General features: G+C 33.7%; 1 protein-coding gene across 1 annotated transcript in view; it reads right to left on the minus strand.

Moving 5' to 3' along the window:
• The window catches only part of LOC129226613 (dipeptidyl peptidase 3-like), a 93,552-nt gene extending 86,478 nt beyond the window's left edge, over positions 1-7,074 (minus strand). The window contains exons 1-3 of the mRNA XM_054861242.1: positions 6,992-7,074; positions 3,273-3,447; positions 1,547-1,696 (exon numbers count right to left, since the gene is read on the minus strand). Coding sequence (XP_054717217.1) covers positions 1,547-1,696; positions 3,273-3,440 — 318 coding nt within the window. The 5' untranslated portion in view covers positions 3,441-3,447; positions 6,992-7,074. The remainder of the gene's footprint in view (positions 1-1,546; positions 1,697-3,272; positions 3,448-6,991) is intronic.
• Between the last annotated feature and the right edge of the window lie 14,951 nt (positions 7,075-22,025).

Genomic DNA, 22,025 nt, shown 5'->3' on the forward strand with positions numbered 1-22,025 from the left:
TAAGATGTCAGAGACAGTATGACACTCAGTACAACCAAAGAAATTCAACTCTCCCAGGAATGCTGTCAGTATCTGAACCAGAAAAAAAGAAAGAACCTTTTCATAAAAATAACCTAGGTCCATTAGCTTAGTTGGTAGAGAGTCCGTGTGATACATGCAGGTCATTGGATTGGTCCTCCCATGGGCCAGAAAATGTATGTTTTGAAAGATTGATATTCCTATGCTGTATTCTGATTCAAATTTCAATGAATATATATATCATTAAGGGCAGGATTCTAAACTACAGTTGTGTTGCTGCACTGAAATCAGAAGAAAATAACTTTACTTAAAAATGGTAAATTGCAGTATGATAAATATTATACTTTAAATGTGTTTTTTGTGGGTACACCCGAACTTTCTTTTTCAACGCTAACAGTGAAAAATAAACAAGTCTCATTTTTGCTGCTATTCAAAACACTCCTTAAAAAAACAGGTTTTTAAATTCCTTCTGTTGAGCATGAATGCTTTCCACAAGTCAGCTACTTTGCGATATTTTTAACTTGACACTTTGTTCACTGTGATTGTATTTATTTAACTTATGGGAAATTCATTTATGCAAATTGTGTATTTGTTACTTTAAAACATTAACACAAGTCAAAACTGTTAAATTTAAATCTCATTTAAATAAATATGCTACAAAGAAACTCTTTTTTTCACAAAAATCCAATGGGTTTTGAACTGCTGGCTGCTAAAAATTTATCTGGCTAGAGTGTCCAAAGAAACACTGAGCAAAATTTGCCAACCCTGCCAATTGGTAAAATGCTTTTGAGGGTCAATGTAAAGAATTGCTAAGGGTTTTCCAATTTTCCCCATTGCTTAGCATGTTTTCTGCAGCAGGGAACTGATTCTGAAATATTTTCAGAAAAATGCTGAATAAAACATTGAAAACGTTTATACAAGTGGTATTCAACAATTTTTCTCTAGTGTTTTATGTACACATGACCATTATTAATCATAGATCATAGCATAAAAGGTGTTCAAAATCAATATGATTTTTGATGATGTCACGGAATTTGTCTACAAATGGCACTACTTATCAAGGGTGCCCATATAGGGGGGCAAGGGGGCCCTAGTCCCCCCCTCCTTAGAAATTAGAACTTCCTTTGTTTTAGTTCTTTTTTCTTTGCAAAAATGTAAAAACATTTGTTTTCAGCTGTAATGAATAAGTTATTAAAAATGTCAAATTTTTATGACTCTAATCTGTCCTGAAATCAGTTTCCATGGGGAAAGTATCCTGCTAAACCATGGTTAAAATATTTGAGCCCCCCCCCCCCCTTACAATTTTGCATATGGGTGCCCATGCTACTTATCAGGGGTTAATTAAGGGTTCTGTTTTTGGAGTTTTGAGAGGAGTAGTTTGGAATTTGTGAAAGTTAACAGAATTTGATGAAAATTAACTTTATCGAACACTAGGTACCTGCTTTGACAAAACATATATAATTCAAACAAAAACTACCTAAAAATGCACCAAAATAATGTAAGAATATACAAAAGTTCAACATCTCACCTGCACAAGGTCAATCAGGCCACCATACCAGGCAGCTCGAGACAAGTAGTGAGCATACAACTTCTCTTTTGATGTTAGGGCATTGAATGCTGATTCGCAGTTCAAGAGAGCAACTGGCTGATCATTGGGAAAGTAAAATTCACTCATTTTCTAGTGTAGAAAAGACAGAAAGGCAAGGATTAAAGACACAAAACATGCTAGAAAACAATACCCCGGACATTTTTTTTTTAGTTAAGAACATACTATAGTTATGCTAAGATCATTTCTATGTATACCATCAGACTTAGATATAATGAAAAGCTTTCCGCAAACACAAATCTTAACTGGAAAATTTTCTGCAAATAATTATTTTATCTAACTCACCCTTGAATAAAGAATTAAATTTATATTCGAATATGAAAAAAGCCAAAAAGAAAAAGGTGCTAAAAACAATCATTTATTTTTTTTTTACAATAGCATATAGTTTGTGCTTAATTTTCACCAACTGAAGAAAACTGCCAAAACTAAACTTTTGGAGAAAGGCTTCAACAGAAATTAACTCGGGTTTTTTAAAAAAACTCCCTTAATTTTCTTTTTTTTTTATATATATCTATATTTTTATTAACGTTGGCAGTTTGACAAAAAATTTCTGCAAAGCCAAATATTTTCTGCGGACGTCGTTCGTGCATTGGTCTATATTATGCAAGACTGCATACCATTAAATATTATTTACATATATTTATACATCCATAGCTAACAATTAAATTTTTCAACATACAATTGAACATGAATATGATTTTGTTTAATTTTTTTCCCATGATCAATATGTTTTTTGTCAGCTTTATTCTGAGTCATTTTAATTGAAAAACTTTATCTAAAATTTTCTCCATGCTTTAAAGCAGATTTCTACAAAGATTTCAATGATGTGTACTACAAGTAATGATAAATAAAAAAACTTATTGACAAGAAAGTATAACCAAATTTTTAATGCTTGGTTAGAAGTATGTGAAAAAAAAAAAAAAAAAAAACCCTGTTAAATGTTGAAATTATAAAGCAGTGCTTCCTAACAAGTGACAGATTAACTAAAATACTTATAATAACTATACAGCACAAAAATATCAGCATCTAAAAATTTTAATGGCTATTAAGAAGTTCCTCCTCGCCTCACCTTAAAGCGATGGGCCTTAGGTTTTACCACAAGAAGGGTCCCTGTAGCGAGCTTACGGTATGGGTGGGCTTGGCAATTTTGAACTTCTAACAAGCATTAGTATTTTTTTTTTTTTTTTTCAGTAAAGTTCAGAACATCGGAAGATTGAAATGTTTGTAATTACCATTACATTTATTGAATACCAAAACTTGTAAGTGACAACATTTTTAAATTATTCAAGTGGACTTTTATGTAAACATTGAATAATTATGTACACTTGCAGACAAAAACATTTGGGAACAGTCAACCGAATTCCCTTGAAAAAAAAGTTAACAACAAACTTTACATTATTTACTATAACATCTAATTTACTTGAAACTTTTTCAATGATGCTAGTGCCATTTTATGCAAGTATAAATTGATTAGGTACAATCACAGACTAAAAGATTATTATAGCAAAACAAATTTATGTTTAATTTCAAGAAAAATAACCAAATATTTGGTATTCAGTGCATACATATTTAGAATCCAGCAAAACATTAAAACATTTCAAAAGAAATATATCTCAATAATTTATGTTATTATTTGAAAAAAATTAACCTGCTCTTTTATTTGCTTATTAGAAGTTAAACAACAAGCTCTTAAGGAATGGGCAAAAGAATGTTTCACTTCAACCCTGTTCTGTAGGATATGACTGGCAAAAATATTCTTCTTTACTTCTGATTGGATGCCCTTGATTGTTTTCAGGAAATTAAATCTGTACAGCATCAAAAACCTAAAGACAGGAAATACAATTTAATGTAGGAAATGTATAGAAAATAAATAATTTTTTAAAAACCTATTATGTTATGACTATCACAAAACTTTCTTCTATATCTCGATTACGAGTAGGGATGCACCGGATATCCGGTAACTATCCGGTATCCGGCTGATTTTTTAACTATCCGTAACTATGAGGTATCCGATCCGGCAAGCCACTCTTGATCCGGATATCCGACAGTTTTTTGCAGGATATCCGGGCAGTTATCCGGTAAAAATGTGAGAGATATCCGAGGTTGATGTGGGGTTATCCGGTACGAAATGAGGGTTTAATTTTGAATTTACTTTTGCAAAAATTCCAGTTATTCCATAAACTTTTCGATGATGCTTTCTCTTTTAATTTCTGCTTCAAAAACGACCATTCCTCTTCAAACCTAGCTTCTGGCATTCCCCCGCGTCGTACCCCCCTCTCCTTCACGAATCTGCTGACGGTATGTTGCCAATAATTTCTCCCTCCCTCTCTCTGCTTTAACACGCTGAAGTGAAAAGTCGACCTTGAAATAGTTCATATCAAAGCACTTGAAGTTGGAGGAGCGGCCGGGGTTGAAAATTAAAATACAGTCAAGTTCCGACTTGCGGGAGGAATGCATTCCACTACTCCTCTCGCGTAAGTTGAAATTTAGCGTAGTAGAAAAATGTATGAATTCGGATTTTTAGAAACACACTAAAAAATTTTAGGCATTTGTAAACACCTCTCACACAATTCTGAACCATTTCTTAACTATATATTACCGTTTCTTGCATAAAAAAAGCTGTATTATTCAACATAAAACTCTGTTACAATGTACAAAATTAATGGTCAATGGGAGAGAGACATGTAAATAAAACAATAATATAGTTACAGTGTATTAATAATTTAATAATGCACACTTTGGTGCCATTATATCTTATGAACTTTAAAATGAAGAATGAAAGAAACTAATGAAAAATGCGGAATAGTTGCACTGAAACAAAGCAATGTTTAGAGTAGTACGGTGTGGAAACTTCTGTTTTCAGTGATACTAAAAGGATGAAGAACCATCAAGAAACCAATATGTAGTGACCAATGACGTAGTCGATGCTTGGACCCAGCGCGCGCAGTTGTACAAACGAACTATTTTCGAAATTATATTTGCTTGTATATTTCTACACATGCTAAAATCCTTTCATTGCATTCATTTATATCCAAAATTTTGTGTTGCGTTTGTATTTTTTCCATTTTTAGTTATCCGTAAAAGTTTTCTCCCCCTCTTTTAAATTATTCCACTTCCGTAAAAATGAGTTGAAATCTACCTGGGAAAAAAACCATCCACAAAAAAAAAAAAAAATCTCAGAACAAACGTACAATTCATTTTATTGAAAGCATGACACATTTTAGAGGAAGGAGAAGGGAGGGTGGCAGATCGGGTAAGTGAAATTCGAATTCTCAGGCTTCAAATAATCTCTGTATGAATTCAGTATAATTTTATTTATGTTTAAAAAAAAATTGTTAACATGTTGAGAACGACTTTTAATAATATATTTGAGATATTAATTTGTATTTTTTAATAATGTGAATCGTTATTTTCTGGAATTAAAGGGAAATTTTAAGTTGATTATTTAAGCGTAAGTTTATTAATTTGTTTTTAAAAAGTGAACACGTTGAGAATGACTCTTAATACTGTATTTAAGATGTTAATTTGCATCTTTTACGAGAGTGAATCTTTGTTTTCTGGAATTAAAGTAAAATTTTCAGTTGATTATTTTAGCATAAGTTTATTAATTTGTTAACTGGGGTGCCCATCTGGGGGGAATGTTTTAGGGGTATTTTTCTCTCTTTTGGGGGGCTTTCTATTTGGGGGGTATCTATGGTTTTTAGGGTATGGACCCTTGCTCTTAGAGGGGCTGTATTTAAGATGCTAATTTGCATCTTTAGAGAAAATGTACCTTTATTTCTGGAATTAAAGTAAAATTTTAAGTTGATTATTTAAGTTTATTTATTTATTTTTTGAGTCAAACTGGCACTGTTTTAATATTTTCTTTTTTAACTTGTATGTTAGAAAAAATTTTCACGTGTATTATCTGTAATAAAAATGATTTCAAAGCAAAGTTTTATTTTTTGTTATTTCTAAATTGGAAACAAGAAAATGTATTACTTTATGATGAAGTTTAAAAAAATTTCTACACGTCATGCAAATCTAATAACAAATACGACTCATTATACGACCTTTAAGATTTCAACTATAAATAATTAAAAGTTTAAACCATGTGTAGATTACATACAGAATTAATTTTTGCCGAAAGTTTCTCTCTTTCGAAAAAATCTGTCGAAATAAAACAATATTTTAATGTTTCATTTTATATATAGCACAATTCCTAAATTAAAATATAGAGGCTCTAAAAAAGTACATTTGAATGTACTTAACATGTTTTTAAAGAAATGATATGTGGAACAAGTTTGATTTATTGTTTTGAAACGGCATTGTAGAAAAATATGCGAACATGCAATACAATCGAAATGCCGGATATCCGAATCTGGCAGGTAAGGGGGCATCGGATATCCGGTATCCGGCAAAATTACTATCTGGTGCATCCCTAATTACGAGTTATTGGATCTACGTACTATAACCACTCCTGTAATCACAACTGGGGCATTCCACGGTATTTTCGACATTTATGAAAAGTCCGTAACGTGATCTTTTTTGCCATAACTTTTTAATTTACTGTTTGATTAGCACATTATTTTATTTTGATCTTTTCCTACCAACACACCAGCTCAACTTAAAATAATTTGCAAATCAAACGGTAAATTAAAAAGTTATGCCAAAAACAGGTCACGTTACAGACTCTACATAATGTCAAAAATACCGTGGAATGCCCCAACAACAAAATTCTGGTATTTGCAAAAGCAAGAAGATTTCAATAATTAGGAAATTGGTGATCCTTATTCATCGCCATTAAATTTTTGGCACCAGTATGAGCATTACGAATGTTTTTCCTTTGCATGCAGAAACAAAGAATAGAGAAATATCTATTTGCAGAGGGTTACCGTAAAACAACAGGACAACCAAAATAAAATTAGTCATACAGAAATTTGAAGACCATGCCAACTTCCGAATTATCGAAATGCAACTACAAAGGCAGAATCAAAGAGCAAAAATTAAGAATCATTGCAAAAGCCTTGCTTAAACTTTCTGAAAAAAATGTTTGAATATTTTAAGTAAAAAATTAAAGTAACTGCTACCTTAATTTGCTGCTACCTTAATTTTATTGGAATACCGAAAAATATTAACTTACAAGTTTTTGACATTTTTAACGATTAGGTTTTTTGATAATACCATGGTTGAAACCGGATAAAACAGTCAAATGTCAAAAACCTAAGAATCATGCAAACAGATAAGAACATTATGGAAGAGTCCTCCCTTCGATGATGTAAAAAAAAAGAATTCACAAAAACAAGTTTCACAACTGAAATGAATTTCATCAAATGATAGGATTGTGATCATTTTACTACAGTATAAAAATGCAAATAAACTGATTACCTGTACAAAAATTATTTATCTAAACACCCCAGGACACCAGCCGGCAAAAACAAATTTAAAAGTGTTTACGTGGTACGGTATTGCCAACACTTTGAAGCTAAATGCTATTCAGATTTCATGACTTAGATAGCCACATGACTTATGAATTCTATCGTCCTACGCTTCTATTCTGTGGAGTGCACTATGCATGCTATGGCGCCATATTCATAGAGGGTCAAATTTAGATTCAATCCTAAAATGGGTTTACTAGCATGTTCTGCTGTTTCTATTTAAAAAACAAAACTACAGGAGGTGTTTTTGGTCAGAAAAACCCCTCCAGCAAAGGTGCCCATCCTCCCAAGGTCAATGGCGCAAATCCGCCCCCTTCCCCCCAAAATATCTTAACACTTTTTCCCTTTTTTTATTTTTAGCCTTTCTTATTTTATTTACTTTTATAAATATTTTTAATTCTTTTATTTCTCTTTTTTTTATTTTATTCATATTTTTTTAATATTTTTTATTTATTTATTTTTAACTAGCATTCCCGTACCCGGCATTCGCAACTCCAACGAACTATAGGGGGCACTGCAGTCACTGTCTAATGGCCGACTTAAAAACTAAAACAAACGCATGTGGTAACGAAGAAAATGCTACAAGTGTTGTGATTTTTGTTCGTATGTATGATTTTTTCGCATTATTCATTTGAAAAGATTTTTCAGTCTTTTGGTTATTCTGACCCATATAGAAAGAGATTAGAAACCGAAAAGTATTACGAAAGTAAACAATTAATGCAGAACACACAGTAAGTTGTTCTGAAGCAGCCATTTTCACGATGTTGAATTCGGAATTCATAAATTTTTGGTTCGCTTCGAACGGCATTTTCATTTTGTACCGTTTTTTCTATACATTAGTACATATTAAGTTCAGTTTCGTGACATTTCCGGCATTTGTTGACATTTTTGTCACATAGTGCACATACGTGGCAGACTGTCAAGAGTAACGTTTAACACTAGATAATTTATTTCTATGACTATATGATTGGATATCCAAAGAAATCATGCATTTAATTCATTCGTCATGGAAATGATTTACCTGATATGCGAAATCTTGTCAAGATACATTATTCTTTCACACAATTTTAAAACCATAACCCTATAAACAGATTTTTGGCGAACTTTTATTTTTTATTGTTCAAATTCTTAACGTTCTTTCTGGATTTTTCAATCTGTTCTGCGATAAATATTTTCAAGAAAATTTATTTGCATACTGTCTATTTCAGTAGGATACTGTAGTAACAAAGGTTATGTGGAATTAGGTTAAGGAAAAGTGTCCAGTCAATGTCGTTAAGTTTGTTTGTTTTTTTTTCATCGAACTGAAAAACTGATATTTATTCAAATTCACTCAGAACAAAATAACTAAAATGTGTACTCACAGTTTATATATGGTGGTAGTTTTCTTTTCCGTTGATTGACCATTATTTCTTTTTACTTATCGAATTCTGTAATCTTACTATCATTTTATTCCACTCATGATAAAAATTAAAAATGGTTTAACTAAAAACGCGAAATCTCGCCAAGGCTACTTTGCTCGCACAATACAAACACTATAACCCTAAACAAATTTGGCGAAACCTTTCAGCTGAGAATAAAAGGAATAAAGTAAATTCTTTCTCGGTTAAACATTTTTCATTTTGTTCTACGATAATAAATTCAAGAAAATATTTTGCATACTGTCCATTCCAACTAAATGCTGCTGTAAAATATGATTAGTTAAATTAATTTAAGATTAAAAAAAACTCATATTCTTACAAATTCATACAAAGCAATAAAAAATTTTACCTGGTATAACGTTATCCAATTTTGTTAATCCAGAGTTTTCTTGCTTATGCTTCCACCATTTAATACTTTTTTGAAAGAAATAAGGAAAACTAACATTATTTTGAGAAGCTCGAGAATACTACTCAGGGACGAATTAATTTCTGTAGCTGAAAGCAAACTAAGACACATCGATTGCGTTAATAAATACTCAGAACAAACTGCCTGTGTTTACGTCAACAGACACTCGTGGAACGCAACGTGGCAATGTTTTAGTTGCATTCGCAGTTTTATAAACCACCGCAAGGTAGCGTATTCGAGCGCTGGAGTTCCGAATTGCTCGGGTAATGGAATTAGCAGGGGTTAACAGTGCTTGGTGCACCTTTAGTTTCGAAAATCCCCTATAATAATTACTTATTACCTGTAACTTTTTCTAATTTGGGGAGGATCCCGGGGGCCCTGGACTCCTTACATATATGCCTTTGTCAACCGATCTTTAACTGTTATTAACGATCCTTTTAAAGTATTGATTATCTTTGCAAACACTGGCCATCCACATTTTATTGATATACCTATGTTTAAGCAAGAACTTCTTTGTATACAACATTTTTAGTTTTTTTTTTTTTTTTTTCTGGTGGTGCTAAAATTATTAAGCTGCTTAATGAACTGACTTTGGAGCAAGCTACATAACATTGGCCGTGTGAAAAAGTCTTCTCTTAAATCGGTCCCTGCTACTTTTAATGTCTGTCCTTGTGACTTATTAATGGTTATTGCAAAGCAAACTTTAACAGGAAACTGCACTCTTCTAAATTCAAAAGGATAGTCCGCCTGTGATGATGTTCTTAAAAACTTCGTTTCTAGTTTTGAAAAAATGAAAGTAAAAGACAGAAACATTATGATTTGACTTGAGAAAAGCCTCGAAGAACCACGTGAGAAACAAAAACAATATCAAATTTATAGTTCGCTATCATAGACTAATAATAAGAGTAGACCGAGCTTTTTCATTCTTGCTGATGAAGAAAATTGGTTCATAGATGTATCACGTGACTAGTGGAAGGGCTTGGCGAAGACTTTGGTAGCATGGTTGCTAGATGCCAGCATTATCTATAGTTTGACACTCGACATGTATTTTAAGGCAATGTGTTTTCATTAAAAAAAAATTTCCAAGTGCAGAGATTGAACTGTTTTTTTTTTTTTTAGTTACGCATTATTTTGACATTAGTAATAGTTTTTGGTCACAGTTTTCAGTAACTTTTATTTCATTCGGAACTACTACGTCAGCGTTGGCGTAAACGTAATGGCGTAAACGTTTTGCGCGTTAACGCAAAAATGTACTAATCGGTATCTTAAATTCGCAACTCCAACGAAATGTAGGGGGCACTGAAGTCACTGTCTAATGGCGGAATTGAAAACTAAAACAAACGCACATGGTAACGAAGAAAATGCTAAAAGTGTTGTGATTTTTGTTCGTACGTATGATTTTTTTGCTTTATTCTTTTTAAATTAATTTTCAAAGTCTTGTGGATATTCTGGCCCACGTAGAAAGAAATGAGAATTCAAGAAGCATTACTAAACGTCAAAGATTAATGCAAACTACGTAGTTCGTAGTTCTAAGCAGCTATTTCCATGATGTTGAATTCGATATTTATCAATTCTTGATAAAACTAAATAATAATTGTGGCCTGACAAGAACAACAATTAATGCTAGAAAATTCAATATGACATTACAAATTATTATCGAAAGAAGATGATACTTCTTTGCCTTGCTTGGCTAGCGCTTATTTTTTTTCCATTTGTAGCTGAGTTATTTCTCTCGAATTCCCGAATCGGTTCATTTAAAAATTTTCTGTTTCGATTTTTCTAATTTCTGAGTTACGATTTAATTGTGTCATGTTATGCAAATCATCAACAAAATTCTCACGGATATATGGTGGTAGTTTTCTTTTCAGTTGATTGACCATTATTTCTTTTCACTTATCGAATTCTGTAATCTTACTACCATTTTATTCCACTCATGATAAAAATTAAAAATGGTTTAACTAAAAACGCGAAATCTCGCCAAGGCTACTTTGCTCGCACAATACCAAAATTATAACCCTAAACAAATTTGGCGAAACCTTTCAGCTGAGAGTAAAAGGAATAAAGTAAATTCTTTCTAGGTTAAACATTTTTCATTTTGTTCTACGATAATAAATCCAAGAAAATATTTTGCATACTGTCCATTCCAACTAAATGCTGCTGTAAAATATGATTAGTTAAATTAATTTAAGATTAAAAAAAACTCATATTCTTACAAATTCATACAATAAAAAATTTTACCTGGTATAACGTTATCCAATTTTGTTAATCCAGAGTTTTCTTGTTTACGCGTCGACCATTTAATACTTTTTTTGAAAGAAATAAGGAAAACTAACATTATTTTGAGAAGCTCGAGAATACTCTTAGGGGACGAATTAATTTCTGTAGCTGAAAGCAAACTAAGACACATCGATTGCGTTAATAAATACTCAGAACAAACTGCCTGTGTTTACGTCAACAGACACACATGGAACTAAAACGTGGCAATGTTTTAGTTCCATCGGCAGTTTTGTAAATCACCGCAAGGTAGCGTATTCGAGCGCTGGAGTTCCGAATTGAAATTGTAGGTAAAAATCTTACCGTTTGCCGATTCTTTTTGGACGCTTGAATATTTAATTGCTTAGAGAGTTATTGAAATTGACTAAAGAAAATGCACAATACTATCTAAACGAAAAATTCACTATATTAACAAAATATTCACAACTTAGAATAACAAATTTACAAATCGGACTCCATAAAAGATCATTCTTCCGTGTTCCATCAATTTTATTTATTTTATTTCGATCGTCTGCTACGATCAACGCCCGCTGTTGCTAGGATATCCACCTGTCACATGTTTTCTTTTATGAGCAGCAAAAGGGTTGCCATAGCTCGGTCTATTCTTATTATTAGTCTATGTTCGCTATCGACCAAAAGTTGAGATGAAGTACTGAATAATGATTTGAATGGAGGAAAGCCTTCGAAAATAAGAGATTTGAATTCAATGACAGGTTTTAATTTCGCAGAAATTAAGAGGTTTTAATTAATTTCTCCCGAACTAATTGAGATTTCGAAAAATCCTTTCTTAGTGGTTACTTTCGTAATCATGCGGACATGCGTGCCAAATTTCAAGTTTGAAGCTTCTGTGGTTTCGGCTGTGCATTGATATATATATATATATATATATATATATATATATATATATATATATATATATATATATATATATATATATATATATATATATATATATATATATATATTTATATATATATATATATATATATATATATATATATATATATATATATATATATATATATATATTTATATATATATATATATATATATATATATATATATATATATATATATATATATATATATATATATATATTGTATATATATATATGTTATCTCAGGACATTGATTTTTATATATTAAGATTATTAACACTTTATTTAGAAAAGTTTTAGGCTACGCCAATGACATACACACACACAAACTAAATAAATAGATGAAATGAAATATAAACAGTATAAAATAAAATAAAACGAAACAAATAATTTAAAGTTGAAACAAATCAATAAATAAATTTAAATAAATAAATATAAAAATTTAAAAAATCCCCCTTTTCTATTTTGATGGTGCAACTTACGCCATAATCCCCCTTTCCTGTTGGCACCACAGCATCAATGTATTTCTGGCTGCGCTAGAGCTAGCGAATTGTTCTAATCGCGACCGCACTGAAAATCGGGAAAATGGAATAACATTTCATTTGTAACACACACAAAATACTCTCTCTCTCTCTTTTTTACAATTACATAGTTCGAATACCGATTAATCGGCGGGGTACCTATTAATCGGCCATAATCGGTTACTTTGCCGATTATTTTTAATCAGTCAAATTTTGTCGATTAATAGGAAGAAAAAAATATTTTTCAAACTAAATTTTTTTAAGCATACCTTCAATAAGTAACAATGATGAATACATTTGTGAGCAATAAATAAACGTACTTTGCAACAAACATTATTTTAGAACTGCAGTTTGAAAGTGTACAGAGTATTAGGAACAAAAAATTTAGAAAGTGCATGAAACTAAATGAACTATTAAAGAATAATTCTCACAGCTGAAATTCCCATGACGCTACAAAGAATAAGTAAATTACAGAACTTTTAAATAGGAATGCGAGAAATATTTATCCCCCCCTCCCTCTCTTACACTTTTCATACTACCGGTCTTGCTGCTGCTGTTCTTTTTTTTTTTTTTTTTTTTAAATAATGTTATTTCTATTTATCTTTTGAAAGACAGAAATGTAACAGAAATAAGCAAATGTGTTTATGATCCCACTGGAACCTCCTCTTAACTCTCTCCAAAAAAAAAAAAAAAAAACTCCCAAATGCTTTTGTGTTATTTTTTTTTTAAAGAAAATCAGGACCATTTGCTACAGTTTACGATGGTACCCTAGCCTTAACTTTTGGTGACACAACTTGATTATTTTTCCAGTTATTTTGTCACTCGAAACTCGAAACTATATATATGATGACATCATACAACAAAAAATTTAAATTTAATTTTTGATGCAAAAAAATTATTTTTTTAAAAATATTATTTGATGTAATAAATATATGTATATATATATATATATATATATACATATGAACATTCTTTACTATTATTATGTTTTTTACAAACTGATGGTTGAAGTAATATTATTTTATTTATTAAATTTATTTATTTATTTACTTATTTATTTATTTGAACAAATATGCACATCATACAATGTTGCATCATGTTTCATGAGTCGATACTTTTCCCCTTCAAAGTAGTACTTTTAGAAAACCTTATATCTTTGTATAATAATTAAAAATTCTTGGATTAAACGGCTATTAATAATTTTAAAATAAATTTAAATTAAAAATGCTCTTAAATTTGAATGCTGACCAAAGGCTGTCCTTAATGTTTTTAATTTTTCGAGTCTAGTTAACATCATGTGATTTTATTAACATTAATATGAAAATTGGGAGAAAAATTGTCTCTCACAAATAAGCTGTTTAATATACACTCCTGTTTGTGAAAATTGCAACACCGCGAAGGACTTACGCGAGTGAGCTGAAAATTGTAGGAAATGTAAAGTAGGGCATGATATGCAAATGATTAGAATTGCAGACCGGTAGCGCATGCGTATGCTGAGCAGCGCCCTCTGAACGGCGGATCGAACCAAATATAAATAGACGGCTGTAGCGACTCGTGTATGATTCTCGATGGTTATATGCTAGAGTAAATGTTAACTGAATCTTTACTATGCCTCTTCGACGAAAGAAAGCGAAATTTGAGCAAATTTCGGAGTTTGAACGGGGCAGAATCGTCGGCCTTCGTGAAGCAGGATTGTCTTATCGTGCAGTAGCCGCTCGTGTGCAGCGTAACGGCAGCCCAATCATGCGTGTTTGGAAGCAGTGAACGAACGAGGGTCGAACAGCTCGGAAATCCGGGAATGGATCCCGAAACGTGACGTCATTTTGCGATGACAGACACCTGGTGCGTATGGCGCTGACGGACCGCACAGCTTCTTCTTGAAAATTGGCAGCACATTGGTCAACAGCTACAGGTGTTTCATTGTGGACTTCATCAATTCGGAAACGCCTGCTGCAGCGTGGGCTGCGCGCAAGGATTCCTTTATACAGGATTCCTCTCACGCAAAACCATCGCTGCCTGCATCTATAATGGGCCAATGTGCATAGGAGGTGACGTGCTCATTGGCAGCAGGTTGTCTTTTCTGACGAATCCCACTTCAATGTGTGGCACCATGATGACTGAATTCGTGTCAGGCGCTATGCCGGTGAACGGCACATTCCGGAATGCATTATCGAACGCCGCAGTGGACAAACACCCGGAGTTATGGTCTGGGGTGCCATAGCCATGGGTGCCCATATGCAAAATTGTAAGGGGGAGCCTCAGATATTTTAACCATTTTTTGCATGATATTTTCTCTATGAAAACCAATTTCAGAATAGATTTGAGTCATTAAAATTCGAAATTTTTAATTACTCATTCATTAATGGCTGGAGAAGAAATATTTTTACATTTTTGCAAAGAAAAAAATACTAAAAACAAGGAAGTTCTAATTTCTAAGGGGGGGGCTCGAGTCCCCCTTGCCCCCCAATATGGGCGCCCTTGGCCATAACATATCATGTACGATCACAATTGCTACGAATTGTGGGCAATTTGAACAGTACCCGATACATAGACGAAGTTTTACAGTCCCAAGCTACTCCTTTCCTGCAAGGATTGCCAGGGCCTATATTCCAGCTGGATAATGTCCGTCCACATGTCACCAGGATTGTATAATCCTACCTTGATTCGCAGCAGGTACAGCTTCTTCCTTGGCCTGCATGTTCCCCGGATATGTCACCGATTGAACATGTGTGAGATCATATTACTTCCGCTCAGTAGGTTAGTTAAAATCTACTCCTTTCGGAAAAGCTTAAATACTGTTTTATCTATTCATTTGTAGAAACCACTTATTTATAGAACGAATTAAAATATTTTTTTACTTTTTAATATGTACTGTTTATTTACGAAAGATGACACTTTGAACAAACGCTACAATTTGATAGTTTTAATATATGTATTTCAAATAATGAAAAAAAAGTAAATGAATCGAATGATTTTGAAATTACAGGGTTTTATATTGCTCAGTTAGTTTTGTGCGGTTACTTTGTAAACGAAAATAAACTCTGTTTTTGTGAATTTAAATGTCGTTGTTACTGTCTTATGAAAGTGTTTAAAATCGAATGTAAAATTTCAGACACACAAATACTAAAAGGCAGAATATAATTCTAAGAAATAGGTTTTGAAATCATCACGCTTTGAAACGAATTAAAAAGAATTAAAAAAAAAAAAAAAAACTCTCAAGCCTTGTTTAGATTTAAAGCCCCATAGATATTCACAGATTGCCTGAAAAGTTTCTGATTGCAAATTAGCAATCAAAATACTTCCAATATTTAAAAGGAAACACATGGGGTGCATGCACTACATGACTATAAGAAGTATAAGGAGTACATACACGCATATATTTTCACGAAAATAAAGTTATCGCGATATTTCGCAAGTCTTAAATTTTCTCTATTACGATGTGCTCGTAAAAATTAAAGCCTCGTAAAAATAAGCGCTTTTCAGTATTTAAATTGGCTTGGATAAATCACTTAAGTGGAGGGGACGGCAGATTTCAAATCTGCCTATAGGGGCGGCATGAAGCTAAATTCGGTCCTGAGCTAGGCACATAGTCCTTTTCAAGAAGATTTAAACCTACAGATATTTCTCATTTTACTGTAAGAAAAAGTTCACTTAGTTAATCTTAGACAGTTCCCTGAAAGATATTTTAAAGGTCATTCTTTAATTGACTTCTGATTTAGTGATAATTTTGATGAATGTACCCTTGTGTCAGAAATATTTTATCCAATCTTTTTTTTGAACCTCTTTGTTCCACAAATATCCCATTTTCAAAATTTTTTCAAAGTTGATTGAAGATCAACACAGAATAATCAATGCGTTTATTTTTTGGTGAATTTGTTTTGCATTTATTTTTTAGCTATCATTTTAAGTTCGTAGCAATATTTGTAATTCTATATTTTGCAATTATGTTTTCGTTGTACTGATAAACTATGTAACAGCATCAAACAAAAAAAAAAGATCTCTCAAATTTTACTGTCTATGTGTGTGAGTGTGTGTGTGCGCGCGCGCGTTTATTTTATTTATTTATTTCTTTTTCTTTTAGTTTGTTACTTATTACCTAGTCCTAGTACCCAAGGTCTTCGCCGACTTCTGTCAGAGTTTGGATGGGGTTCGCAAGAAGGAAAATGTTGGGAACCTCTTGTATAGATGATATAGATAGTTCTATAAAATCCACAAAAAAAAAAAAAAAAAAAAAAGCTTTCTCATGCCTTCACGCTTCAAATATTTAGGAAGAACTTAAGAATAAACATATTGGTTTGGTCTGCCTGTATTGTTCGTTTTTCACGAGAAGGCACTTCGCTCCGCCTCCTCGAATGCTGAGTTCCATTTTACACGGGGGTGATCGGTAAGCAATCCACGCGCTTCCAATGAGACAACCAGACAGCCTTAACTTGGGCGTGCATTTTAATGTGCAAAAAAAATCTTAGTGTCCTTTGCATCAGGGCTTCGCAACCGGTGTGCCGTGGCACACTGGTGCGCCGCGACAAGGAACCCGGTGTGGAGCAGTATTTTCGTAGTTATATAAAAAGAAAGAGCCTTGATATATTTTATTTTAAAGTTACGACCGAATAGCGTTTGTATCGTTCTGTAACTTCTCAATTCACCCTGTCGATCTTGTGCAATAAGACATACACAAGAAGGGGAGAGGCGGGATTTGCTGTCTCGCCTTTTTTAACTTCTTGTGATCCTATTACTTTCAGTTTTTGAAAACGGATTCTAATTTCCACGAAATCAACTAATTATACAGAATTTTTTCTAAATCTTTCGCAAACGGGATTATCGCCCCCTCCCCCCAGGCAGGGATCGCGCACTCCCGCCCAGAATTTTAGCCACAGCTTTAACTTTTGTTTTCCTCTTTTCCGGTTCCGATACTAATTTCATTTTATCGTAGTTCCTCAAAGCTCGGTTCTGAGACTTAGCAAACTGGAAATTTAAACCATATACTGTTTCCACCATCGTGAAGCTCTCATAGCAAAGATCTTACCAGATGAGCTGAATTCAGCTTTGGCTGAAGTCGTGAAAATCGTGAATTTCATAAAATCGAGGCTGCTTAATTCTCGCCTTTTCTCCGTATACTTTGAAGAACTGAGTGCAGATCACCACTCCCTACTTCTTCATACAAAGATTCGCTGATGGCTATCATGTATTAATGTACTATCAACAATTTTCGAATTGAGGGACGAGGTTTTTGATTTTAAAAAACGAAATGCAGTATGCCAGTTTGTTGCAAGACAAATATTGACTGGGAAAACTAGCTTACATGGCTGACATTTTTGAACACCTTAACAAATTGAATCGGAAAATGCAAGGACAAGGAGAGAATTTGGGTTATATGTACGGACAAGTTAAACGGGTTCAAATCAGAAATTTAGCTGTGGAGAGAAGAAGTAGATCGTGGCTCATTGGACATGTTCAAACGGACCGTCAACATGGTATGTGAAGGAGATGGCATGGAAGAAAAGCTGCTGAATGTGGTGGCAGAGCATTTAGTCATACTCCAGGACAAGTTTAAGCACTATTTCAAGAATACTGACACAGAACAGTGTGACTGCACTCGCGATTCATTCTCTTCATCTGTGGATGCATCAGTTAAAGACCTTTCTTTGAAGGCGCGTGAAGAATTTATGGATCTCAAGAGCGACCGTACTCTTAAACTTGAGTTGAACGAAGTGTTTCTGGACGAATTTTGGTTGCTGGTTAAGAATGAGTATCCCACCATCTCTTGTCTTGCTATTGATGTGCTGCTACCATTTTCAACTACATATCTTTTTGAACTCAGCTTCTTAGCCCTCACACTCATAAAAAACAGCAAGAGATCATCTCTAAAGAGCCTGGATCAAGAACTTCGTGTAGCTTTACCCAACATAGATCCGAACATCACACGTCTTTGCTCCTCAAGGTAGGCTCAAGTTTCTCATTAGTGTCAAACGGAAGTTAGGTGCTCAGTTTTAATTTCTTGCTTGCATCTTTCTTGAAACTTTATTTGATAAATAGTTTAACTGCACTTTAATGACATGTTTGACAGAAATGTTTTGAAACATATGAAGCATAATTTTCTGTTAAGTCTGATATAGGAAGTTTTGTTGTTCATTATCAACCTCAATGCATTCGAAATATATTTCTACTTTTTAAATAAATTCAAATACACTACGTTAGTTATAATTGCTTTATTCATATGATAAAAGTCCCCCCCTCCCCTCCGTCTTTTTACCTGTGAATGATAAAAACATTTCTATATTACCATTGTGAAATTAAGTTCAGTGTGCCCCGTTGATCTAGAAATTTTTTAAGTGTGCCGCAAAGTAAAAAAGGTTGAGAAGCACTGCTTTACATCACTTGCTGAGTCAAGTGCCTTTTCGTGGAAAACGGACAATAATTAAGTTCTCTTATCCTTCAGACAAAAGCACGTATTTGCCTTCACTAGGCTTTGGAGACAGTGTGCGGGGGAAACCATTGAGTCATAATAACTAGATTTGTTTATTATTATTATTATTTTTTTTTTTTTTTTTTTTTTTTTTTTGCCTTTTGGAACATTTAGAATTGTGAGTTGTGTTTATAGTACAGTAAAATTAGGCCAAAAAATGGCCAAACCCAAACATCCAAAAAAAAAAAAAAAAGGTGAAACATGTTGCAAATTACTTCTTAGCCTTCCAGCAAGAAGGGGTAAAAAGTCCCAGCACTTTGCGCGTCGGGTTTTGGGGGGAAATGGGGGGGGACGAAATAATCCTCTATTTAAATAAAAATAATTTCTATTACTTAAAAAAAATTCTCAAACCTCGCAGAAACCACTCTATAATAGTAAAACAAGAAACTCTCACAGAAAAAATTCTAATTAACAGGGGTGCACAGGCGGGGGGGGGAAGGGGGGGGCCATGGAGCAGCTTTGCGTCATCGGAATTTTTAAGGCAGTTTTTTCAAGGGGTATTTCTTTCTTTATTGAGGACTTTTATTCTGGATGGGTACTCCGTCACACTTAAGGGATGCGCCATCGCTTTGAGGAGGGGGGACTAAAATCAACTATTGCAGTGAAGTTCACGAAAAAATTTCCCTGACTTAAACTTTTCCGAAGTACAAAATGCCTCACAATGATATGGCAATGTCAGAATGATAATTCTAAAAGATCTAAGCAAGCTCAGTAACCAAATTATTTGTGACTGGAGTTATTAAACTGTTTAGAGCGCTGGAAAACAAAATTCCTGTGCAGCATAAAAAAAGTCCAAATTGACCAAAGTTTCCATACTTCTTCTTGATTAACTTACTTCAGTTTTTCTACAGTCTTTTGCCATCACCGTAAGGGTGGGACAAACCGGAATTGCCAATAGTGAGACGGGCAATGCTGCAATTCTGCACCCTCTAAGTCGGTGATGGGGGTTCTCATTTGCAAACACCAAGCTACCTCTCTTTTACGCAGCTGGTTACGTGAATTATGCTAAATATGCGGACACATACTTGCAACACTATCTGAAACTTTTGAGTACATTATGCGATAAAAAAAAAATTGATCACATCAAACATCAGCTAAACATCAGCTATCCAACGATCTAACGCAGTGACAAATTCAGGTGGTCTAGAACCTGTAGTGATTCAACGATATAACAAGTCTTGATGAGAGCAATGAGCAATACAACAATAGAATGCTAAATATTTACACCTTTTTGTCTCTCAGTTTGGAAATCACAATCCGTTTCTATAAAGCCCCGAGAAGTTCTTCCCTCTGAAGTTGGTAGAGGTATTGCTTGCTGATGATAAGGTGAGTTGCGATGAGACCTTTAACGTTCAGGTAGTAACATCAAAGGATATTGAAGGCAAACAATTTTGTGGCATTTCTTTGTAAAGGAGGTAAGCAGTTATGTCTCTAGCTTCTGTTACGAGAGTAGTTACTATCTGTAAAGATGTGTGAGTCCAAACCATCTTTTACACCGAATGGTATGAACAGTAAAGATGGAATAACAAATTGCTAAAAATTTCTGGTACGAGTTATGCGCTGATCCTCCATCAGTACTCGATAAATCTGGTTTCAGAAGGAAAGAAATCCTGTATCGTTATAGTACTATTATCTGAAGCAAAAGGTTCATCCAACATCACAGAACGAACAGCTGGTGTCATATATGAGGCAGTGAGAAGCAAAGGGTAAGTGGACATTTTCAAGTTTTGAATAAAACGCGTTTAAAGATAAGATCCTAGGTAGGCTTTCATTGATTTTTTTTTCTAAATCATGCTGTATAGAAGCAACTACAAGGTTTACTAGTACCATTTCTTGCCCCAGATAGAGGAGAGGTTCACTAACCATTTGTACTGGTTATCTCCAAATTTTTAATTTTGCCACTTACATCCCTTTGCTTCTCACTGCCTCATATGTAATAGATGGAAGATACCTGCTTGATCATATTTTTGGTAATGATATGTAAGCTTCAAGGAAATGTGCCAGCAATGCAGTGTATAGGTCACTTGTAAGTATGGGAAAGCTAGTGCCATTTTTGATGGGTGCAAAGAAAGCACCACAGAAATATAATCTGCATCCTATTACAACAGCCAAGCCTTCTGCTCTAGAAGACTTTCTTAGTCTCAAATCTTGTGCTTGCTCTGAGGGGTTTATTGGATATAGTGAATGTTTGAAAAGTCTGAAAGAGGACTGAAGTGCTCAAACTGTGTTAGACATAGCTGCAACAATAACGATTTTGCTGAGGATCTAGATTCCAAAAAACATCTTGATGACGAAGACTTTTTTGTTACAAGCTTAGGAGAAATCATTTGAAAGCAAAAAACAGTTCAGCGTTATTTTTCTGGTCATTTAATCAAATGTGCACCATCAGAGGGGGTGGGGGGGGAGGATAATATTTTAGTATATAATTTCGTTTTAGGACGTGAGCTACTCTTCTTATGGGGTGGACAGTCCTGATTTAATGCTTTAATGCCTTTTAGATTTGCATGAAATAATACTTCTACTTGAAATAAAAGGTGGGGGGGCTGAGGATTTATTTTATTTGGAAGAGGGGGGTGCTGTAGCTTTGAGAGGAGGTGCACCATCGCTCTTGGAGGATGGACACACTTGATTTCTAACAATTTTCTTAGCATAAAATAGTGTTTCCATATGAAATGTATGGAGGGGGGTTCGGGGGTACTGCTTCGTTTTACGGGGATAGGGGGGCTCTGTAGCATTGGTGGGTTATGTCATCCCTCTTGGGGGTCAAACACCTTTAATTTCATGCTTTTAAATTTAGTATGACATAATATTCTCACTTTAAATTTACTCTAAAAATTCTGGAAAAATATCCAAAACAGCAAGCCCCCATTCCAAAACCCGACGCACAATGCCACTTTTTACCTGTTCTTATTGGGAGGGTAATAAACAATTTGCACCAGGTTTAGCTTTTTTTTTTTTTTTTTTTTTTGTAGATGTTTGGGTCCGACACCTATTTTTACTGTACTATTATGTTTGCATCTGTAG

Source organism: Uloborus diversus, chromosome 7, assembly GCF_026930045.1.
Source record: "Uloborus diversus isolate 005 chromosome 7, Udiv.v.3.1, whole genome shotgun sequence".
NCBI lineage: Eukaryota > Metazoa > Arthropoda > Arachnida > Araneae > Uloboridae > Uloborus > Uloborus diversus.